This window comes from Lepidothrix coronata, unplaced genomic scaffold, assembly GCF_001604755.1.
Source record: "Lepidothrix coronata isolate B3197 unplaced genomic scaffold, Lepidothrix_coronata-1.0 Scaffold4, whole genome shotgun sequence".
NCBI lineage: Eukaryota > Metazoa > Chordata > Aves > Passeriformes > Pipridae > Lepidothrix > Lepidothrix coronata.
The window spans coordinates 3,541,373-3,563,351 of NW_016690184.1; the positions used below are offsets into that span (position 1 = coordinate 3,541,373).

Here is a 21,979-nt window from a genome sequence, read left to right on the forward strand (position 1 = left end):
AGCTCTGTGGGTGTTTGACTGGGGTCAAACCAGTGCAGCCCTAAGCTAAAGACAGAGAGGGAAGAAAAAAATTCTTTTGTAGGTCCCAGGAAAGTGTTCTTACAATATATTGATTTTGAAATGCAGAAGTTGCGTTAGTGGTGTAGATGCATAACTGTCATACAAAAGCAGAAAATAATTGCTTGAAATGTTTTCAAGCTCTTCAGTGTGTTTTCTTGTTTTTGGTGGTTAATTATTTAGTCTTTGAGCTCCGAACTAGATGGACTTTAAAGCGGTGCCTTTAACAGTGGTGATGTACAGGACTGGAATAAAATTTTATAAATGTGTTTAATTAGAGACTGCATAGTAACTTCAAGTGAAACATTCCAAGTGTCACTGCAATAATTCAGGCCAACATACTTTAACTGTGTCTCAACATGCTGGCACAGCTGAGAAATGATGGAAAGGTTCATAAATCAACCTGATTCTGTGAGAAAATCCATCAGTTTCTGCATGGCAACTCATACTGTAGTTTAGGAATCAAGGGTACTGAACATAGTCATTTTTCCACCATTCTTAGTCATGGATATTTTTATCAGTTGATTTTGCAAATTGGTATAATCATTCCCTAAGACCTTGCATGCTGCTGTTCTAGAGCCAGTGCTCTATGAGGTATTAAAGGATTTGTTGCATTAATATAAGATTGCTCTGCATTTAATTTCAAGTTAAGTACAGATGCATGTCTTAAGAAGCTTTTAATTGGAGAAAAATTAGCAACTTCTCTTGATGTCTGCTGATGCTTGCATCTGAGGCATAGCCATAAGGATTATTCAAGATGCAAGCAAAATCCTGTTGTTGCTAGTAAACCAACTTTCTAAAGTTTGTTTATTGGGTTATTTTTGGCATGGGGAGATGGACACAATATATGACTTTCTAGCTTAGTCTGGCTAACTAATGTTCTGTGACATTTTTTAGAAGTAGAAATCTGTGAATAAAATTGTTAACAGCAGAGATTGTTTAAAGTAATACATATCCTAGAGACACTGCTATGAGCCTTTATTCAAACTTGTTGATTCAGATTGTCAGTATGGAATTTTGCCAAAGAAAATCTTCACAGTATATGGAATTTTGAAAATAACTGATTTATTTCCCCATTCCTCTTAGGTCCAAGATGGGCCTCTTGGAACACTGGTGTTTTTATTTGCATCAGATGTGCGGGAATACATCGAAATCTTGGGGTCCATATATCAAGGGTCAAGTCTGTCAACTTGGATCAATGGACACCAGAACAAATACAGGTAAAATATCTTAAATATGTTTCAAATTTGGCAGGGATGCCAGGCGTACTTTTGAAAGGATTTGCATTTATCATGATGCCCAACTTAAATGTTTTGTAAACACAGTAGTTCTTAACGTGTTATATTTCTGCTGTAATGACTTTAGGTTCCAAACACTTCAGAAATTGGTATTCTACCTTCCCACGGAGACTCAGGAAGCTATTTCTTTGTTGTACCTGTAGAAAATGTGTTGTAGTTGACAGTAAGGTAGCATTCACACATCTGCATCATTCCTGGTTATGTTGTTTTGGTGTACCAAGCACTGACTTTTCTAGGCGTTCTCCAGTCTGAAGCCTTTTTTTGCCATCAGACAAATTTTCTTACTCCTTTCTTCGTGGTCTGAAGAACCATCTTGAGAGATGAAAGCCTGTCTTTCCCAGGATGGGTTAGTTTACGCTGTAAACAGCATCAGTGCTTTTTGCTTTTGTCCAGCAAGTCTTGGCCGGCAGCCCTCCTGTGCCATGGTAGCATCTCCCAAGCCATATGGCAACAGAGAGATCTCCAAGTTAAAAGCTTGTAGTGTCATTTAAGCACACCAATAGCATTCTGACTGTTTCTGGATTTAAAGTATTGATGGACATCAACTAACTGTTTTCTACCACTTTTCCTCAGTGCATGCAGGAAATGGGAAATACTAAAGCAAGACTACTCTATGAAGCTAATCTGCCAGAGAACTTCCGAAGACCTCAAACAGATCAGTATCCTTTTTGTTTCGACTTTCACACTGAAATGACTTTTAGTGCAATTTAGATGTTATGACTGTTTCAAGGAACTGCTACATTTGACAGCTCATCTTATTTATTTCATTGATATTATTGTATAAGGAATGAGAGTGGAAGTTGAGAACAGTTCAGAAAAGGTTTAAATTACTTCAGTTATTGCAAATCTACTTTGTAATGAGATTTGGCAAGCCCCATTTATTTTTGCTTTCTGAAGAGGTGACTTCATAAATTCCCTGTATGTACAAGGTAGAGTGATACTAGAGAGTTCTTGAATATTATATCTTTCTTGAGTAAGTGTCAGCTGAAGTTAGAAGCATTTGATCAGGAAATAATGAGCTGAATGGTAAAGTAAATAAGCCATTGGATCTTACTTAAGTGAAGTATGGATTTCTTTCTCTGGGTGACTAGCATGGGAGTACGTAAAAGACACCTAACCTCTCTGATGGCCACCCCTTGTGTTTGGGTGTGGTTGTCACTATGTACCTGGAAGGAAAGGGTTGGAAGAAAAACTGTCTACCGACAATAACTTTTCTCAAAAAAATACGTTTTTTTAATTTACTGAATCACTAGGGTAATATATAGTGGCATTAACTTAGATTTGTATTTTTCTTGATTTAGTGAAGTTACTTCATCGGTAGGATTTGCTTCACCTGATCTTCCTGGAACTCTTTAACTGTAATGAGATCATAAACACCTAGTGCTGAGTGAGCTGAATCTTTCCCCAACTCTCTTTTCCTGATGCTGATACAGGCTACAGGTGCTGATAAACAGACTTAATTGTTACTGGATCTGAATATTCTCCTGTGTCCAAAAGTGATTTTGGTTCTTCTGTTTATTAGATTCTATGCTCTATATGCTATGCTGGAAGATTTTTTTTTTGAAGGGTTAGACTGCTTTTTATAAAATGCACTTGAGCAAAACAGATGCATTTTTTCATATTCTAGTAGCTTTTGAATTAAACATACATCCCCATAAGAAAAAGTAACTGGAACCAGATAGCACTGTAGTATTCTAGCTGTAATATTCTAGAACTTTATTTCAGCCATAGGACTGAAATACTTTGACTAAAACGTACTCAAAAATGGATCTTGAAGATGTATATTTTATTCTTACTGCAGCTAACTTGAATTCACTGGTGCTATTGCATGAGAAGCAATAATGCTTTACTCTAAGCTTTTCTTGTCAGATCAAGCCCAAAGTCTAATTTTTAGACTTTCAGAAGTAGGAGCAAAATTCCTTTGTTCACACTGTATAGTTAATTATGTACCCTTTTGAACAGTTGTCAGCTTCTGAGTGGTGGACTTAGTCAACTGAATCTATTTCATTGCTTGTGTTTTCTTTATTAAAACTGCAGTACCAGGACAGGTGATGCCAACATTTTCTATTTTGTTTCTCAATTTCCCCATAACTTGGCATCTACTTACCTACTTGGCATTCATGACAAGCTGTTGTGTTATGGGTGGTTTTTGTCCTTCCTCTTTACTCTTTGTATCACTACAAAATTAGCTTTGTATATCACCAGTGTTCTGGTTATGAATATTCTCATGTTCTGAATGTTCTTTTGGATGAACTATGAAAATGTTTTGCATGTAATGATCAGTTTTGTATATATTCATCTGTATTAGTGTGTAAATTCCTGTAGCACTATAATATATTTATATTTTTTTAGGTAGTAAAGTGAACACGCAGGAGAAATGTGTATGTGGCATCTGCACAAAATCTTTTGCTAAAGATCCCTGATCACATCTGCTTCTTAATCACAAGACTGACCTTTTTTAAGTTTTTTTTTTTTTTTTCTTCCATTGTACTTGGCAGGGATGCTGTAGTGTAGAAGCTAACTTTGAGCATCATTGTGATGGTTTTTTCTATGGCAGCTTTAGCTTCCTGTTGGAAAATGTTTTCTTCCAAGAATAGAGTGAATATTTTTTTTGTCTCTTCATTTTACTCAATTCTTAAGTTTTGGCATCTGTCGAGGTTGCTTAAAATTCTTTTGTTAGCCAGAACACAGTAGGTTATTGATCTAAAGAAACTTAGGCATGGTCCAAAAATTCATGCATATTGAAGGGGGTAACTTGAATAAGGTGGATATTTTTCAAAAATAAGCCCCATGAAATTTAAATACTTATGATTCCATGTTAATAATTTTTAAATTAAACCTTTCTAATTGTCTGAAATATCAAGTGTGCATTCTGGGCAACTACTAAAAATACAGAAATACTTACGCAAAAGACCTAAAATATCTAAGCCTAAAGTCTGTGCAACCAAAACTTAGAACACTTGACAATCTGAGTGTGTGTCTGAAAATGTTAATTGTGGCAAATAGCTAAGATGTTTTATTTGAAGAAAGATTAGTTTGTTCAAGGGTATTTTATAACAGTCAAGTTTTGAATCTTTTCTCTTCTGTACTAGTTATATTTTAGTACAGTTATCCAGTTGCAGCCCAAAAGCATGGGAAAAAAAATTAAATTCCCTTTCTCTATCTTCTCCTCCCACTGAGTTAATATAATTCAATAATTTGCACTGCAATTTGGAAATAAACTTTTTGAGGGAACCCCATTAAGAATTAGCTACATGTATAAAGTTGTGGGAGGTGCATATTACACAACTTCCATTCATCTGTGATTTAATAATATACGTTGATTTTTTTTTTTCAAAATGACAGTATAAAGGATAATGCAGTATTAGTACTAAGATAGTTGTATATTCAAAGATACCCTCAAGATACCCTTTAGAATTTAGATATATTTGGAAAGAGGTAGAAAAGAATGTTTTGGGTTTTGTAACTTTTATGAAACAGTGTCTTCAGGTGATACTTGCATACTGTTTGAAACTAAATGTGATTTTTGACAAAATAATTTGGTGCACAGAGTGAAGGGACCGAGCTCAGTGTTAATCTTAGAACGTAGTATGTGGAGCTAAAGTGTCTTTCCAAATTGCTTTGGAAGTTTAAGAGGCAATGAGTCTGAGCTTCCACAGTGGCAATTACAATTTTTGAATGGATAATCCCATTGCTGCACAAATTAATTAAAATTTATTCTACAGATACCAAAGAATCAGCTTTACTAAAGTTAAAGTGTTTACACTGCTTTGGATGAGCTGCTTTTATGAAGCTGAGAGAATAATTGAGGAAAAACTAGTTTTCCTTTTTGTATTTGAGCTACTGAGTTGCTAGTTCTGGTTTTCTACATCAATATGTTTGCTGCTATTGCCATCTTTGCTTCAATATCTTTTTATCACTAGTGTTTTAGTTTTGTTTCCCTTCCACAGGGATGTTTGTTGTAACAGGAGACTCTCAAGGAGGACTTTTGGATATCGGAGAACTGTTTATTATAAGCTTTTGATACATGGTGTAACTTGTGCAAATCAGAGAACATATACATACGTTACACCTTTTTTTTTCTGAAGAGAAAGTATTTTTTCCCAAGTTAAGATGGTAAACTACAATTATTTACCATATATAAGTACTGTTGTTCAAGTATTTTTAGTACTACAGCCAGGTAGAATATAAATACCAGGTGAAAATGTCCTAACTGTGGAACACTGAGTTACACTACATATTGGTTTCTTAAAAGATTAAATTGATTAATTCTCTGTAGTAAAAAGAAGTTCATTTTGGACACTGCAATAGCAATTGTTCTGTGTAGAGTGATTTGTTCTGCTGTTTTAAAACTACAAAATGAGATGCAAGAATCTGGTGCAGTTTTTGAATTTGAATAACCGTGAGCTTTTTAGGTTAATGTTACTATTTATCTGAATGCTTATTTTCCTTAAACTAGCTACTTCCAGAGCTGTGGAGTTTTTCATCAGGGATAAGTATGAAAAGAAGAAGTATTATGATAAAAATGCAGTCAATGCCTTCAATGTAAGTAAACAGTTTCACTGAGAATTCTGTCACTTTTTTTTTTTTTGAAAGCTACCTAAGAGAAATGTAGGAAACGTTATGTATGTTGTCTTTTAGAGTCAAAACTGTTTGAGACAGAGCTAACTGCTTTCCTCTGTATCTCTTGAAGGTTATTCCTAGGTTCTATAAGTTTGACAAACATTGTCTATTACATTCATAACAGCAGAGTGTTATGATCCAATAAGTAGCTTGCTTACGACTCCTTATATTCTGTTTTCCTCTTTCAGTGAAGAGTAGTTCTTTAGCAGTATACTTTGAGTCCTTTCTAAATATATTTTTCCATGTTATGGGGATAAAATAGTATGACTCTTCCTGGTGACATTGTTTTGCCTCATTCTCTGTAATACCCTTATGAGAAATCCTAGTGTGTTTCGAGCCCCTCTTCTGCTGACTTCCAGACTGTTGCTTGCAGTGAGGTGCACTGTAGTAGCACACAGGCAATATGGTGAACCAGCTGTTTAATCAGGTAGTTGTGTGTTCACTGCAGTAAGTTGGTGAGGGCTTTTCTGGCAAAGCAGTTTTGAGAATGTCAACCTTGGCTGAAGTTCACAGGCTTGTTAGTTTTTGATTGTTTTTTGATACATCTATTTCTGTGACATACAATCTAGTTAATACGTTTTTATTTATATATTTGTATTTATGCTGAAATATTATGCATGAACATAATACAGCTATACCCAGATAATGTAAGTATGGCCTAACATGTAGCTTACTTCTCCATCTTACTAGGCGGTGAACTTGGACAGTGAAGCAAGTATAGGTGTGGGCGAAAAGAGTGAGAGTATATGCTGCCTTTCTCATCTGAGAAAGTGGATCATTGAATGATGGTTTCATTTTAGAAGGGGAAAAAAAAGCAAACCTGGGAACTGCAGAAGTGTATTTCATTAAGCATTGTTGAAATGGGGGAAAATTGCTTCACTTAAAAGGTAAAATACGATTGGGGTTTGAATTACACTGTCAGCTACCCTTCTTTACTTTTATTCCAAAGTAGAAAATAGGAAGAATAGTTTAAAATTGTACTTCTTTACAAAGTTCAAAAGACTCCAAAGATATTTCTAAACAGAGAATTTTAGTGTCTAATTTAGTAGTTCACTGCTGCCTTAATATGCTTGAATGAGTAATCAGATTTTGCTTTATCGTGTTGCAGTCTAATATGAATCTCTGTCATAGCAGCAAAGGATAGAATCCAGACAAGCTGAAGAGATGGATGTTTCTGCTGAGTACTTGCTTCCTACTTGGGCTTTTCTTTCACTGACTAATGTAAATGGCATAATCTCTTTTGGATAGGAACAAAATCCGATTATGAAATATTTTAGCAATAGATGACTCACGCATATTCGGTCATCTGCATTTCTTCAAGGCCACCAAACATCAGGCATTGGAATGGACTGCCCAGGTAGGCGGTGGATTCTCCATCCCTGGAGGTTTTTAAGATAAGACTGGATGTGGCACTTAGTGCCATGGTCTAGTAACCATGGTGGTAGTGGATCAAGGGTTGGACTTGATGATCTCGGAGGTCCCTTCCAACCCAACTGATTCTGTGATTCTATAATTCTGTGATCAGGTTTGACCTGGGCAGTCTGAAATCACAGTTATGCTGAGATCCTAAAAGTACAGTAGCACGTACAGTCATCGTCTGGTGCTTATATTGGGTTACATTTGTTGGCCCTGGCCCAGCTCACAGGCTTGTGCAGTGCCGTGACTGGTATTGTATTCAGTGATCATCTTTCCCTGACAAGGAAGAGGAAGAAAAGGTGAAGCTGAGCCTGCATTCTGCCTGTCTCCTACTGACCTTTTCTCCTCTGGATACTGTTGTCAGGGAAGACGACGCTTCCAGCACATAGAGAGGTCTGTGGGAAGTTTGAGAAGAATGGAGTGAGGAAGGGAGTTCTATGGAGTACATGTTTCCATGCCCCTTTGCAGGGTGTTGTGACAGTTTCTAAAACTTTATTTTGCAGTCCTGATAACATCTGAGACACCTTCTCTCTTCCTGCCCTGCCAGAAGGTGGCTAAAATTCCCTGGGAACTGAGGGGCAACTGTGGAGAAAAGGGGATTTTCCTACTTGTAGCCTTCAGCACCATCCCCCCCCCCCGAAGTGTTTTGGTAGCATCAAAGCACTCACTAATACAATACTTTCAGGAGTAACAGTAAGCAAAAACAGTTCTAGTGAACTGTTCTAATGGGGTGTCAGTGCTACACCAGGGCAAGCTCTTCTGGAAGATTTCTTGACTTACTTTTGCAGAGAGCAAATTGTGCCTATTTTTAATCAAAATTAGCATTGTTGGGGTGACGTGAGCTTTTTAGGACCCTTTTCATTATCACCTTTGAAACAGAAATACTTTCTGCTTGGATTAGGACCAATTTAAGTTGGAGATTCATACGTATGTTGTAATTTGGTAAAATGAATCCCTTCTGGGTATAAGCAGATAATACAAAAGTGCAGAAATAGGCTGCTATGCCCTAAGGATCACTTTCCTTAACGTGGTAATTTCACTGAAGTGGTATTTAAAAATTTAAGGGGCCTTCCCAGATTTCATCCACTGTTACAAGTTGATGGTGGTGAAAGCTTCCTGTAGCATAAAAGTTGTTTTGAACAGATTATCTTAAAGCATGCAGTACAATATTTCTCTTTATCGAGTTCATAAGCTTTTCAGGTTTGTCTAACAGTACATCTCTGTTAATGTATTCCGTCTGTTGGAGCCCAGGAGTATATGTGAAGGTTCAGTTTTTGGTTGTCAGAATTCATGTATCTTTTGTTACAAAGTTTTTATTTCTAATTCTTAATTATATGAGATGTTTTGTTTTCTGACAAGACTGTTGTATTACTAAATTTGGTTTTTAGAATTGCACACTACAATAACAAAATTAGCTAGAGCAGAAACCAGTAGTGCCATCAAACACGCAGATAAAAAAATATGCAAATATGAAAAATTAAATTATTTTTCTTGTGGTTCACTGAAAAGCAATGCAGAATAAAGCTATGGGGGGAAAAAAACACCTGTGGTTTTATTGACTAGTTACATTTTAAATAGAATAATGCAATTGAGTAAAAATCAAATATAGATTAGAATAATGCTGACTAAAAGTAGCTTGACTTTAAAAAATATTTAAAATCTATTAAAATGTATAGATCTCAGAGTTCTCTGGTCCATCATTTTTGGAAAAATGTGAAATGAAAGTTCTGTAATGCTGCCCAAGTGCAGATGCAGGTATCATCACAAACAATCTCTACAGCTTTTAATACAAATAAGTATATAGGGGAATGCATATGGAAATTGCCTTATTCAGCGTGGATGGTGAATCAACTAAGCAGATTCCAGATACTTTCAGTCTCAAAAATTATGAACTGGTACAATCTATTCTACTACATGAAGTGGGAATATATTATCACGTCCTGACAATGTTTTAGAATACTAAACAAAGTTTCTGTATTTAAGAAAGCGTGTGAATTTTGTATGAAGCAGATGTTTTTTATAGCTTAAGTTCACTGCAGGAACATTTTTCACATTTTCCTAAGACATTGTGTATAATTTAGCAAGTATAAACTTAGGCAGCTGGCTAAAATGTGATGTCCATTAAGAGATTGTGATGGCACACCTTCCAGAAAGTTATCTTAAAGGAGATTAAATCTGTAACACATTTACTGCACTAAGTATGTTATGTAGGCACCTTAAGATGGATAAACTGGGATATGACAGGGTACGTGAACAGTAAGTTTATAGTAGCTATCATTCCGAAGCATTCCGTCATTGTCATGGAGAGAGGTTACCAGTTACCCCTCCCAGTATTGCAGCAACCCTAGTGGGTTTTTCAGTGGTCTGTGAAAAATCTATGAATTAAGTGATATGAAGTATTTTTAAAATATGTTAATCAAGATAGGCATCAGTAGGAAGCACTGAAATACTATACAAGAATTATGACTTGAAGCAGGGATAGTGAAAGGGGGATAAATTATTTTCAAGATCATTCTGTTAGAACGGGTTGAATTATGGAATTGCTGAATAGCATGGGCTGAAATGGACCTGAAATGGACAACCTGTTCCAGTATTCAACCACCTCCACGCTAAAAAAATGAGTCAATTTATTCTTATGTTTCAGTGGAGTTTCCTGTATTTCAGTTTATGTTCAGTGCCTCTTGGTCCTGTTCCTGGATACCACAGGCAGCAATCTGTCTGCCTTAGTCTTTGCTCCTTACCCTCTCCCTGCCCTTCCAGCTTTCTCTCCTCCAGGCTAAACAACCTGAACTCACTATGCCTTTCCTTGTCTGAAAGGTGCTCTGGTCCTTTAAACATCTTATTGTGCCTTTGCTGGACTTGCTTCAGTGTGCCTATGTCTCTCTTGTACTTGTGAGTCCCTGATGCTGGCTCATGCCCAGCTTATCCACCAGGACCACAAGGTCCTCTTCTGAAATCTGCTTTCCAGCCACTTGATACTGAACCTGTACTGGTGCATGCAGTTATTATACTGAAAACATTGGTTAGGCTGGACAGGGGAAGTGGAAGGAGCTTCAATAAGAGATTAAAAGCATCTGTTTTGTTTATCCAGTGCCAGCCTTTAATGAAGCCATGGTAACTCTCTCTAATAGCTAAAGGAAAAGCTAAATAATCTAAAAAAAAAAGTGGGCAACAGTAGGTGCAAATGTTCTTGTTTAGAGTTGGAAAAAGTATTTTGTGCTCAAATCTATTAAATATATCTATATTTGCCAGAACGGTGCATAATTACATCTCTGTTTGATGTAAATTTTGTGAATGTCTGTAGCTCTGCACATATTCAGCTTATGCCTGAGCTTCACCCTATTCCTGTGACAAGGTACGATCACTCTGAAGGGATTGAGGAGTGGCGAGTGTGCTCATAATATTGATGGAAGAGCAGTACTGGCTTCTTTGAAAGGCACACTACGGCTCTGTTTTGTAAAACATGGGACTTTGAACCTTTTTATGGGGTGTCAAGCATTAAAGCACTGAATGAGGGAGTGTTGTGGTTTCACTTCAGCTGGCAACCAAGCCCCAGGCAACCGCTTGCTCACTCCCCCACCAGTGGGATTGGGAAGAGAATTGGAAGGGTAAAAGCTGGAAAACTCATGCGTTGAGATAAAGACTCAGGATGTAGAGAAGGTTGTAGGGAAAGCAAAACTGTGCACACAAGCAAAGCAAAACAAGGAATTAATTCACTGCTTCCCATGGGCAGACAGGTGTTCAGCCATCTCCAGGAGAGCAGGGCCCTATCACACGTAACAGTGACTTGGGAAGACAAACACCATCACTCTGAATGTGTCCCCCTCGAACCCCACTTTATATACTGGGCATGATGTGATATGGTATGGCATATCCTCTTGGTCAGTTTGGGTCACTGGCTGTGTCTCTGCCCAACCTCCCATGCACCCCCAGTTTCCTTGCCAGTGTGGCAGTATGAAAAGCAGAAAAGGCCTTGGTTCCTTGTAAGCACTGCTCAGCAATAACAAAAACATCTCTTTATTATCAACCCTGTGTTCAGCACAAATCCAAAACATAGCCCCATACGAGCCACTGTGAAGAAAATTAATTCTACCCCAAGCAAAACCAGCACAGGAAGACATTTTAGTAATTTTTAAAAAAGCCTTACCAGTTAGCCTAAAGAACTTTAGAACCTTACCAGAAGCCTAAAGTTTGTAGGTAAGTGTTATTGATAGTACATTACTATTCTTACTTATACCCCTTTCAGTATTTCAAGAATAAGCCTCTTTAAAAATGTCAAGCAATTGATTGTGTGTTTATGTGCATCTAATAGCAGTCTATAATTGCTACTGCTTTAAGATAAATTGCTGATTTTACTGTTGTCAACATTCATTGGAGATGTATAGTAATAAAGTCAGAAGTCTGCTGAAAGAAGAAAAATATATGTTGAAGCTGAACTTAAAGCCTGCCAAATGAAAGCAGAGTAGTCCTCTTTGTTTAGGTTATTTCCCTGCGTATTGTGTGTGTATAAACTGGCCACTCGAGGGCACCTTTGTATTTGTTTCAGCTGCAAACTTTCTGGATGGTTTGATAATGCATTCATTAAAGACAGTATTGAGCTTTATTATGCAAAGTGGCTATTTTTGCTGTATTGTCTTTCTAAAAAGGAGTCCCAAGATGCACACAATGGAAAGAGATTCAAGAATTGCTAAAAATTAAATGACTGCAAGTCTTCTGGTGTGAAGTGCAGTAGAAATTTTGTGAACATAAAAGAAATATGGAAACTTAAGAAGCAGCTCCTTGCTTTCATTCTCCATTTTAGACAATCCTGAATTAACTTCTTAATCAAAAACCCAACTACACTTAAGTTAAAAATCAAAATTATATATTTGAATGCTAGTTGTCATTCTGCAGTACGTTCATAATGCACACAAGCACATCACCATTATTCTTTTTCTAGTAGTCTGTGTGATTGGTTGCAGGGTTCAACATTGGTTTTGTCTGGTACTTTAAAGTGTCAATAATCAAGAATGTCTTAGTTGACAACTTTCCAGAGCATAGTGCAAACATGTTATCAGAGTAGATCAGTGTGTGCTTTTATACTTGAATTTGAAGTATGCCTGGAAATTGTCTTGGATTTTGATGTAGATATTTAGATGGCTGTCAGCCAGCACCCCCAGATCCTTTTTCCCCAGGCACATTTCCAGCTGCTCTTTCCCAAAAGACCCAAGTTCAGGATCTGGCACTTCACCTTGTTGAATCTTACTCAATTGGCTTTGGCCTATGAATCCAGCCTGTCAGATCTCTCTTCAGAGCCTTCCTTCCCTCCAGCAGATCAACACTCCCACCCAACTTGGTGTCATCTGCAGACTGACTGGGGCTGCACTCCATCTTCTCATCCAGATCATGGATAAAGATATTAAACAGGACTGGCTCCAGTACTGAGCCCCGGGGAACCCCACTAGTGACCAGCCACCAGCTGGATGTAGCAGCATTCTGCCCGGCCATGCAGCCAGTTTTTATCCAGCGAACAGTGCACCTGTCCAAGTCGTGAGCAGCTGGTTTCTCCAGGAGAATGCTCTGGGAAATGGTGTAAAAGTTTTTACAAAATTCTAGGTAGACAATGTTCATATGTTTAGCTTTGTCCAGCCGCTCAGTTTGATTGGATTTTTTCATTCAGCTTTCCTTATCTAGCGCAGCATGGTAGATAACAAATTTAACACGATGCAGTGGTGATAAAGCTGTTCAGCAGCCCAACCTCGTGCTGTTGCTTTCATTATATAAACTTAATCAGTTCTTTATACATTGTAATGTGTCTTCTCTTAAAGATTAGCTGCAGTTGTATGCCTTTTGTATTCTTGCTTAGTTGAATATTTGCATATGTGGTGTGCTTTCAAGTTCTCCTTTTTTGCCTGAAGTGGTTGTAGTGCTGCTGGTTATCTTTAAACATTACACTTGGGCATTTCTCAACTTGTGCATCCTGTTATATATCCCAAGCTAGATAGCAACTGCATTTCACTGTCTTCTGCTTATAGCTTGCATGACACCTTTCCATTGGTTCTATGATTCTCTACTTGATTATCAAAACTATAATAATTGCTTTCAGCCCTTCATAGGATTACCTTCTCCTAGGTTAGATAACCCCTTAATTTATGAAGATGGTATGCAGATTGAGAAGAACTATTATGGGACGATGGAAATTGATGCAAACATCTATAATGCTCATTTTTCCCCTAACCCCCAAATGAAATTCTGCTTACCTGGTTCTGTGTAATGAGTAGCTGTTACCTGCTGTTCACCTGTGAGAGCTATCAAGCTTAAATTCTAAAATCTGAAGCATACAACAGAATGAAAGACACTGCAAACCCAAGACAAGAATCACACTTTAGCAACTTGAAAGTATACCTAAGATGTTTCATTATCAGAATTTCACATATTTGCATTTCATTGAGATCTTAGTAAGGAGCATGATGTTAGAGTCCATAGTTCAGTATCTTATATAGTTACCTTATCATTTTTCTGACATTATTTTGTTACAATGTGGTGCAGTCTGAATAAACAAGATCCCAATGTTCCTATAGCAACAGAATGCTACCATTTGAGAAACTACTTCATTGCAGCAAATATATCCATAACTCTGCTAATAACCTGAGGATTTTAAAACAGTAAATTTAGAAATGAGGATTCTGTTTCGTATTTCTGCAGGTAAAATTTGGTTTTAAAATTAAACCTTATAAATATCTTACCTGAAGCTCTGCACCACCTTCCAGCATAGGCGGAGTTTCTGAGTTTGTAAAAATAGTAAGTATATATATTCTATGAATATTCCAGCTGTATAAGCCAAGGTACTGGTAGGATTTTCTGTAAGAATTAAAGGGTGTTTAGGCATGAAGGTAGAGAGGGGTTTTTTATCAGCTTTCAGTTTCCATTTAGCACAAGCTAGTTTTTTTAGGCTAAGTAAAAACATGTCATCTAAATTGGTTATTTTGGCCCAACATAATGACCTGATCTGTAACAGCTTTATTTATTTCTAAATTTTCCTTCTGTATAGTGGAGGTGATACAAGACAATCTAGAAGTGTCAGCTTTATAGCCCTGAAGATCTTCTACATGTTTGGAAAATTTATTTCAGTTGCATTTTTATAATAGGGCAATAGAAAGATAATGTTTCCATTAAAGTGATCAACTATGCATAGAGAAATAGGATAGGAAGATGTATGAAAATACATTTAGAGAAATCCTATTTTCTTGAGCATATATAACTTACACTATTTGGATAATTCTGGAAGTCTAGTGGTATTAATACCAATTTTACATACCAATTCCTAGAAAAGAAGTATGACTTCTCTGGGAGGTCTGTCAACCCACTGTTAAGATGCAGCTTTATATTAACCCTAAGCTCTTTAAGTACTTGGAGTGCTCTTAGAGAAGAATTAATTAGAACTTTAATTAACGTATAACTTCCAGAGTTATTTTGCATTCCTCTTAATAAAAATATTCTGTTACATTGAACAAGAACAAAGGCGCTCTCTTCTCTCCCCCTCCTCTGGGACAGTGTGCCTTCATGCTTCAGGACATTAATATTTCAGTAGTTACACTGGATAAAAATTGAACAATGGATGAAACCTAATTATTTTTCTTAGGCCTGTGATATGATCTTATCCAGATTCATTTGCTTATATTCTGTTCTAGTGAGTTTCATTGTATAAGTCACACTTTCCTGCCTGAAAGATTTCCTTTAAGTCTTGTACTCAGGAAAAAAAAGGATCAAATATTTTGTCTCCTCTTTATGTTGTGTAACCACCACCACCAAAATTATTGAAAGAAAAGGAATGAAAATCATGTCTCTTAGCCACCTCTGCTCCATCACTTCCCAGCTGTTCTTGCTTATTTTCTTTCTCATTTCTTTCCTCTGTTTTGTACAGATATCATCATCTGATGCTGCTCAGCCTTTGGCATCCTCTCCTTCTCTGCAAGCTGCTGCTGAGAAGAGCAAAGCAGAGGTATATTGGTTTGGGTGTAACTCTTATCAGGTTACTGCTTTGCGCAAATGTTTACATTTCTATAGGATAATTTCACTGAGGTAGCTTGAGAATTTGAATTGCTGATAATACTTAACACATTTAAAATATTTCTCTCCTTTTTTTCTTGGACTAGCTAAATGAAAAGAGCCGATACAGCTGGACAAAGCATATGTGTGATTGTTACCTCTTGATGTTTCTGTGTCAAAATTTTGGTTCTGCTCTGGTTTAGTGTCACAAAACTGTTGAAAAACCATTTCATTCCCAGCTAATGGGTATGAGTGACATTGTCCTGTCTCCTCAGGCATAATTCTTGATATCTTTTTTTTTTTATTACTTGCTTGTTTCAGAATCTAAATTATCAGTATTGTTCCAGCCATTTAATTTGTTCTCCTTGGAGATAAATGTAGAATTAATTTGACTCATACTTCTAGCTGGGATATGTATATATGCTGATGTTACATTAACTGTTTACATTAACTGTTTAGAAGGGTCTTTGAAAAACTTAACACACAATTAGTAGATGAGGCATCATTTGTGTCAGCTTTCAGTAACTGTCACAATTTGCAACAATAATGAAATATATTTTTTAGACTGGGAATGCTCTTTCAGATGCTTCACTCTAAATTGAGATTCTGTACAGAATATTAAATAATTTATCATCTGATCCTGTTACATTTTTTCCTTCTAAATACAGAATATATGGACCGACATTATAACTTATTTTAGTTCAGCTATATTTAAACATTAATTAAAGTTTAAATGACATTGTCATGGACTAGACCACAAGCCTGGTTGAATTTGACATGTTTTTTATGTTGTAGCAGGAGTAGCAGCAGCCACTTGGAATGCAACTTACCTTCACTTTCTTACCTGCCTCTATTTATGCGTTCTCATTTGAAAGTTCCTCTGTGTAACAGTATGCCATGTTGATAGAAATGAAACTTGGGAAAAAACGGAATAATTTTTGCTTAGAATTTAAGAGCAATATGAAGCCAATTTCATTTTATTATATTCACAGTGCTTTTTGACTGCTTTTGCAAGTAATGAAACACTTGAGTTGAAGTTCTGGCATCAGTACAGCATCTGAGAAATGTTTTTATTTTGTCTGAATTCATTTTTATCTAATGGAGCTGAGGCAGAAAGCTTGCATATTGAAATTGAGAAACGTGAAGATGAAGGACTTTTGCGTTTTCAAGTACATGGTGAAAATTAAATGAATAAAAATAAACTCACTGGGAATCAAGAGAGTTCCTGTGGGCTCTGTGAGGTGTGGAGGCAGAAACACTGTAGAACAGTTTAAGTCTCCATGTATTCACTGTGAAGCTTTCAGGGTTTTGTTAAGGGCAAGGAGAGGCATGTATTTGTATTTGGTCACCTTTATGGAGTGTTTGCCATATGAAACTTTCTTTAAACCCTCCTCGATCTTCAAGTCCTGAAGATCAAAAGTTTCCAGATACTTTTTCCTCCAGAAGCAAAGTTTTTTAACAAAACATATTTTAGAAAAACATTGGAGTCAAACTGGACATCTTGAAGATGATTGTGTGCAAAAACTTAAACTCCGCTTTCACTAAAACATATTCAAGCAAAGTTAAGGTAGTCTATTTGAAAAGTAAGAGTATTGTCATGGCACTTCCAATGCCCTTTCCCAGGAGGAAAGGAAACAAATCATAGAATGGTTTGGGTTGGAAGGGACCTTAAAGGCCATCTAGTTCCAACCCCCCTGCCTTGGGCAGGGACACCTTCCACTAGACCAGATTGCTCATAACCCCATCCAGCCTGGTCTTGAACATTTCCAGGGATGGGGCATCCACAGTTTCTCTGGGCAGCTTGTTCCAGTGCCTCACCACCCTCACAGGAAAGAATTTCTTTCTAATATCCAAACTAAACCTACTGTAATTCAGTTTAAACCTATTCCCCTTTGTCCTATCCCAGTAGAGGGTCCCTACCTATCTTTCCTGTAGCCACCCTTTATGTACCAGAAGACTATAAGGTGTTCCTGGAGTCTTCTTTCTTCTTCAGGCTGGACAACCCCAACTCTCTCAGCTCATCTTTATAGGAGAGGTATTCCAGCCCACAGTCATCTCAGTGACACTTCTCTTGACTACTTGCTTCAGCAGATCCGTGTTTTTCTGATTTTTGGGGGCCCCAGAGCTGGATACGAGAGGAAGGGTCTTAAGACAGCAGAGTACAAGGGGTAGAATCACCTTCCTTGACCTGCTGGTCACACATCTTTCGATGCAGTTGTCTAAAATGTAGAAAGGTTCCTACAGGAGAAGAGATTAGGTTTATTTAAATTATTCAACTTGAGAAGGTTGGAGTGGGAAGTGAGGACAGACAATGAAAGACTTTTGGAAAAGTTACTGCTCTGACGGAATCTGTGCATGTATATTAGAATGCAGGTTGGTACTAGGGTCAGTGAAACAGTAATGGAAGAAAGGCTAAGCTTCATTGAAAGACATAGCTGTGCATTTGTAATCCTAGTTCAAAAAGACTACAAGTCACAGGCTATTATGTGACCTCAAAATAAAGCACTGCCCTATACTTGTCCCAGTCATACAGACTTCTCTTGAACACCTTGCACTGCCACAGGTGAGATACAGTTTAGACAGGGCCTCTGTCTTGGAATACTATGTTCATTTTTGTGTTCCTAATGTTCACTAAAATCTAAGTTGGTCTCTGTTTCTTTTTGTCAAAACAGGCATTCTGAATTCCCCTGCTGCAGTTTCATGACTGTGGTCATTGCTTTCTGTTGCTTGTAAGCAGGTGCTTGGTCTGATAGTCCGATTTTCCTGCAACTGAGTGTTCAGGTTAATGCCTGATGAAATAATTCACAAGGTTTAGTGGAACTTGAGTAACCTCAATCTATCTGGTAAATTTGGTGAAAGTTTTGAAAACCGATTATTGAAGAATATGTTACTTGGGTCACTCTGTGCCTGGTCCCCCAGCAAAAAAAAACCTCAGTTCATCTTAGTGTTAGAACTATATGAAGTAAATGCCATGTTATAAAGATTTAAAAATTATATATATTGGATGTTAAAAAAAAAAGAAAAAACAAACAATCCTTATTGACACAAACTATAACCTAGTAAGTTATTTTATTTTTAATATTGGAGCTACATAGACAGTTGTCTAACCTCTCAGCCTTCCTCCTAATGTTAGGAAACTTGCTAAACAATAGTGTTTTGTGAAACAAAGCTGTTTCAAAGCTTTGAACAAAGGGATACAAGTCTAATGACTAAAGAACATTTAGGAGTTACTATGAGGTAAACTGTTGTGTCAATCCATTTTAATGTTCAAATATACTCAATAGTACTACACTGTAGTTGAACAAGGTAAATGCAGATGGATTACTGGTCTAAACTACTAACACTTTGTCAAAACAATTGCTGACCTAAAAAGTGCATATTTTCTGCATGTTATTTGTTAATGAATATTTTATGCTTTGATTCAATCAGACTAAGTCTGTAATATTGGCCCATTTATTCATTTAAAACCAAAATGAAGAAACTTCTGTAATGTCATTATGATGCATTCAGAGTAAAGGCATCTTTTATATTTTCACTTTCTGGAACAACTTAATGTCTTGTGACTCAGGTGGTCTGTCATAGGGCCTAAAGCAACTTTTTACATTCAGAAGTGTTGTTTAAGACACCTAGATTAGCTTTTAAAAATTAGTAACTTTCTGCAGAAAGCTGTGTGTAGTTCTTTGGTCAAGGTAACTGACATCTGCCCTGATGAAAGAGGTTATCAGAGTTAATGGAAGTACTTGTAGAGATGGGTTTTCTCTTCAGCTCTGCACAGTTCAGGAGAAGCAACACTGTTTTTTGTTTTTTTCCCGTCTGCTTAGAAGCAGAAACGCAGATGACCAGGTGAAATAGTACATTTCTTGAATTCTCAAAGCTGCAGTATTTTTAGTACTACTGTCTGAGCAAAATGAACTTCATTTCTGGAAGCAGAGCAAATAGAGGCATAAGCTCTGATTTAAAAAGGAATAACTGAAGATATCTGTTTATATTCTATATGGCTGTAGACATTCTATATGTTTGCAAATTGGGTACTAGCAAAATGCTTTTTCTTTTTGCAGAAGGAAAAAGAAAAAAAGAAAGAAGAGAAAAAGAGAGAGAGAGAATCAGAAAAACCATCAAAACAGTTAACAGCTGAAAAGGTAAGAAGAGTTTATTTTCTACAGTTATTTAAAAATTGCACATAGTATTAGACATATACAGAGATTTGGGGGGAAATTAATATGTATGTATATATATACACACGTGTGTGTATATGAATAATAATCTGGTTAATCCACATGAATCATTTACTTGTGCTGTTGCTTGTGTGCAAAGATTGGTTGACCATGTGAAGAGGAATGCGTTTAGGGTAAGATGGGAATTACAAGTTAAGCTTTGTTAAGATTTAAGCTCAGACTAAAAACCTAATTAAGGTTTTAAGTTGTACCATTGCTATTCTTGCACAGAAAATTTTCAGTTTTATTGAGTCCTGTATTATCATCTAATACTGTCTTTCATAAGTGAATCCATTTTAAACATCGTTGTATAATTTATAGAATTTAAGTTAAAACTCTAGATAACTTGAAAATACGCAACTAGATCATGTCACAAAATGTGACAGGCAAACCATTTAAGGTGCTTCTTTATACAGCTATGCTAAAGCATAATGAGCAGCCTTAGCAACATAGGTACAATTAAGATTTCAGGTACACTTCTGTATAGAGTTAATATTAAACAAAAATGAAATGGGTAATTTAAGTATTAGATAGAATAATTTATTTTACTACACGTGTCCTCTCTCAGATTATGTGAATCCATTAATATGTTCTGGTCTGTAGAATGCATTGGAGTCTCCATCTGTCAGTTTATTCCCCAACAGTGCAGTGTTACAATTATGAAAAATGTTGTATATTCATAGACTATGATTGCAGATGTATTTCTAATTCAGCTTTCAAATAGAGTTTTTTTCATTTTGCATAACAAAACAAGATACAAAAATATATGCATGCTTCAGGGGGGGAAAGCCCCTACCCAATACAAATATCATTTTTCTGAAATTAGAAACCAGTTTTGGACTAAGTTAATGCAGAAGCCAATTTTGTTATGATAATGTGTGTAGCTTCACTGAGGTAGTGGAAAAGGATATCCTTATTCATATGGCAAGAGGTTAAAGCAAGGTTATGGGTGACAATAAAAACATTAGACTTGTTGATTATTGAAGTTTTACAAGGGCATCCAGCCAAGTTAAATGTTTTATTCTGGTCCATATAACAATATACTTTAGTTATAAAGGCTAAAAACTTTTCTGTGGTTTGGAAATCTGAACTTCCTAGAGCCCAAAGGTCTACTTTTGGTCTGGGAGAGAGACAGTTTCCCTTTGCAAGGATGCCTGAACCTTGTTACGTGGCTGGTTAGGTGAGCAGAAAGGACAGCTGAGCATAGTTACAGCTGAGGAATTATCTTAATACTTGAAATAAAAACCAATTCAAATACCACTTGTCAGATTTATATTTGAAAAGTCATTAGATTACCAGTTAATGATTAAGCAAATAAAAAGAAGTATTTTGATTTTAACTGCTTGTACTAGAAAATGTGGAAATTGGTAAATATATCTGTATTAGGTAATAATGCTGTTGTAGCAGCTGCAAAATGTTTGAAATACTTCAGCATATTTTATTTCATTATTAATGTGTCAGCACTGATTGCTCAAATGGAACTCAGATCTGTGTGTCATCTTTTTAATTTAAGAGATTCTTCAAGCTTGGGATTTTCAGGGCTTTTAAAGATCACTCATTCAAAATAAACTGCTTTTAGGCACAACCTATAAACTTGATATATTTTAAAGTTACAGTTGCTTTCTTAAATCTACAGGAAAGAGACCTGTATCAAATACTTGTTTCTGTTGGAAAGTGCTGGTGAAATAGAGAACCAGAAGGTTTTATTTTTCTATATGAAATAATAAATTGCTGCTGTTGTGGTGTGATTCTGCTTTAGGGAGCTGATAAACATTAGTATTTCAGTAATATTGATATATTTCTCATCCTGGTAGAGACTGCCTGTAGACTATTTTAAATATCGTGTGTTGAATCAGGAGAGGAGTGCAGGCATCTTGACCGTAGTGTCGTGTTTTCAGCAACCACATCAAGCAGTAGATGGTTATTTTTCCCAGTTTTCACCTTCCTGGAGGAGGAAACAGAATATGAGAATTCTTTGGACACTTCATATGTAATGTCACTGGTCACCTTTACTGCAGGCATGGTTTATCTCCAGTCTGGACATTCCAGGCTTGGGAAGTCAGTCAGTTAAAAATATATGAGCAAGGAGTTGGCAGTTCTACCACAGTTTTGAGACTTCTTTTATGTTAAGTTAATTGAAGCAGTGTTTTAACTATCCTGTGGAAGAATCAATAAAGATGGAAAAAATTACAGGTCTTAAACTGGTAGAAGGTTGAATCTAGGGAAGACTTCAGGTCTCTTTGCAAGTGTCGTGTACTCCTACCAGTCTTAAGTTCGTAGTGACTGCAATTTTATCTTCCAAGTTTAAATTTCTTAGCTCTTTAAACAAGAATATGCATCCTA

The 21,979-nt window shown here is 36.5% G+C and overlaps 1 protein-coding gene across 2 annotated transcripts in view; it reads left to right on the forward strand.

Annotated features, from left to right (window-relative positions):
- The window catches only part of SMAP1 (small ArfGAP 1), an 89,263-nt gene that overhangs the window by 25,321 nt on the left and 41,963 nt on the right, over positions 1 to 21,979 (forward strand). Inside the window, exons 2-6 of one of the 2 annotated variants that reach the window (XM_017825543.1) lie at positions 1,144 to 1,277; positions 1,929 to 2,014; positions 5,825 to 5,900; positions 15,298 to 15,375; positions 19,481 to 19,561. In XM_017825543.1, the coding sequence (XP_017681032.1) occupies positions 1,144 to 1,277; positions 1,929 to 2,014; positions 5,825 to 5,900; positions 15,298 to 15,375; positions 19,481 to 19,561 (455 nt within the window). The remainder of the gene's footprint in view (positions 1 to 1,143; positions 1,278 to 1,928; positions 2,015 to 5,824; positions 5,901 to 15,297; positions 15,376 to 19,480; positions 19,562 to 21,979) is intronic. The other variant, XM_017825549.1, reaches the window with a different exon arrangement.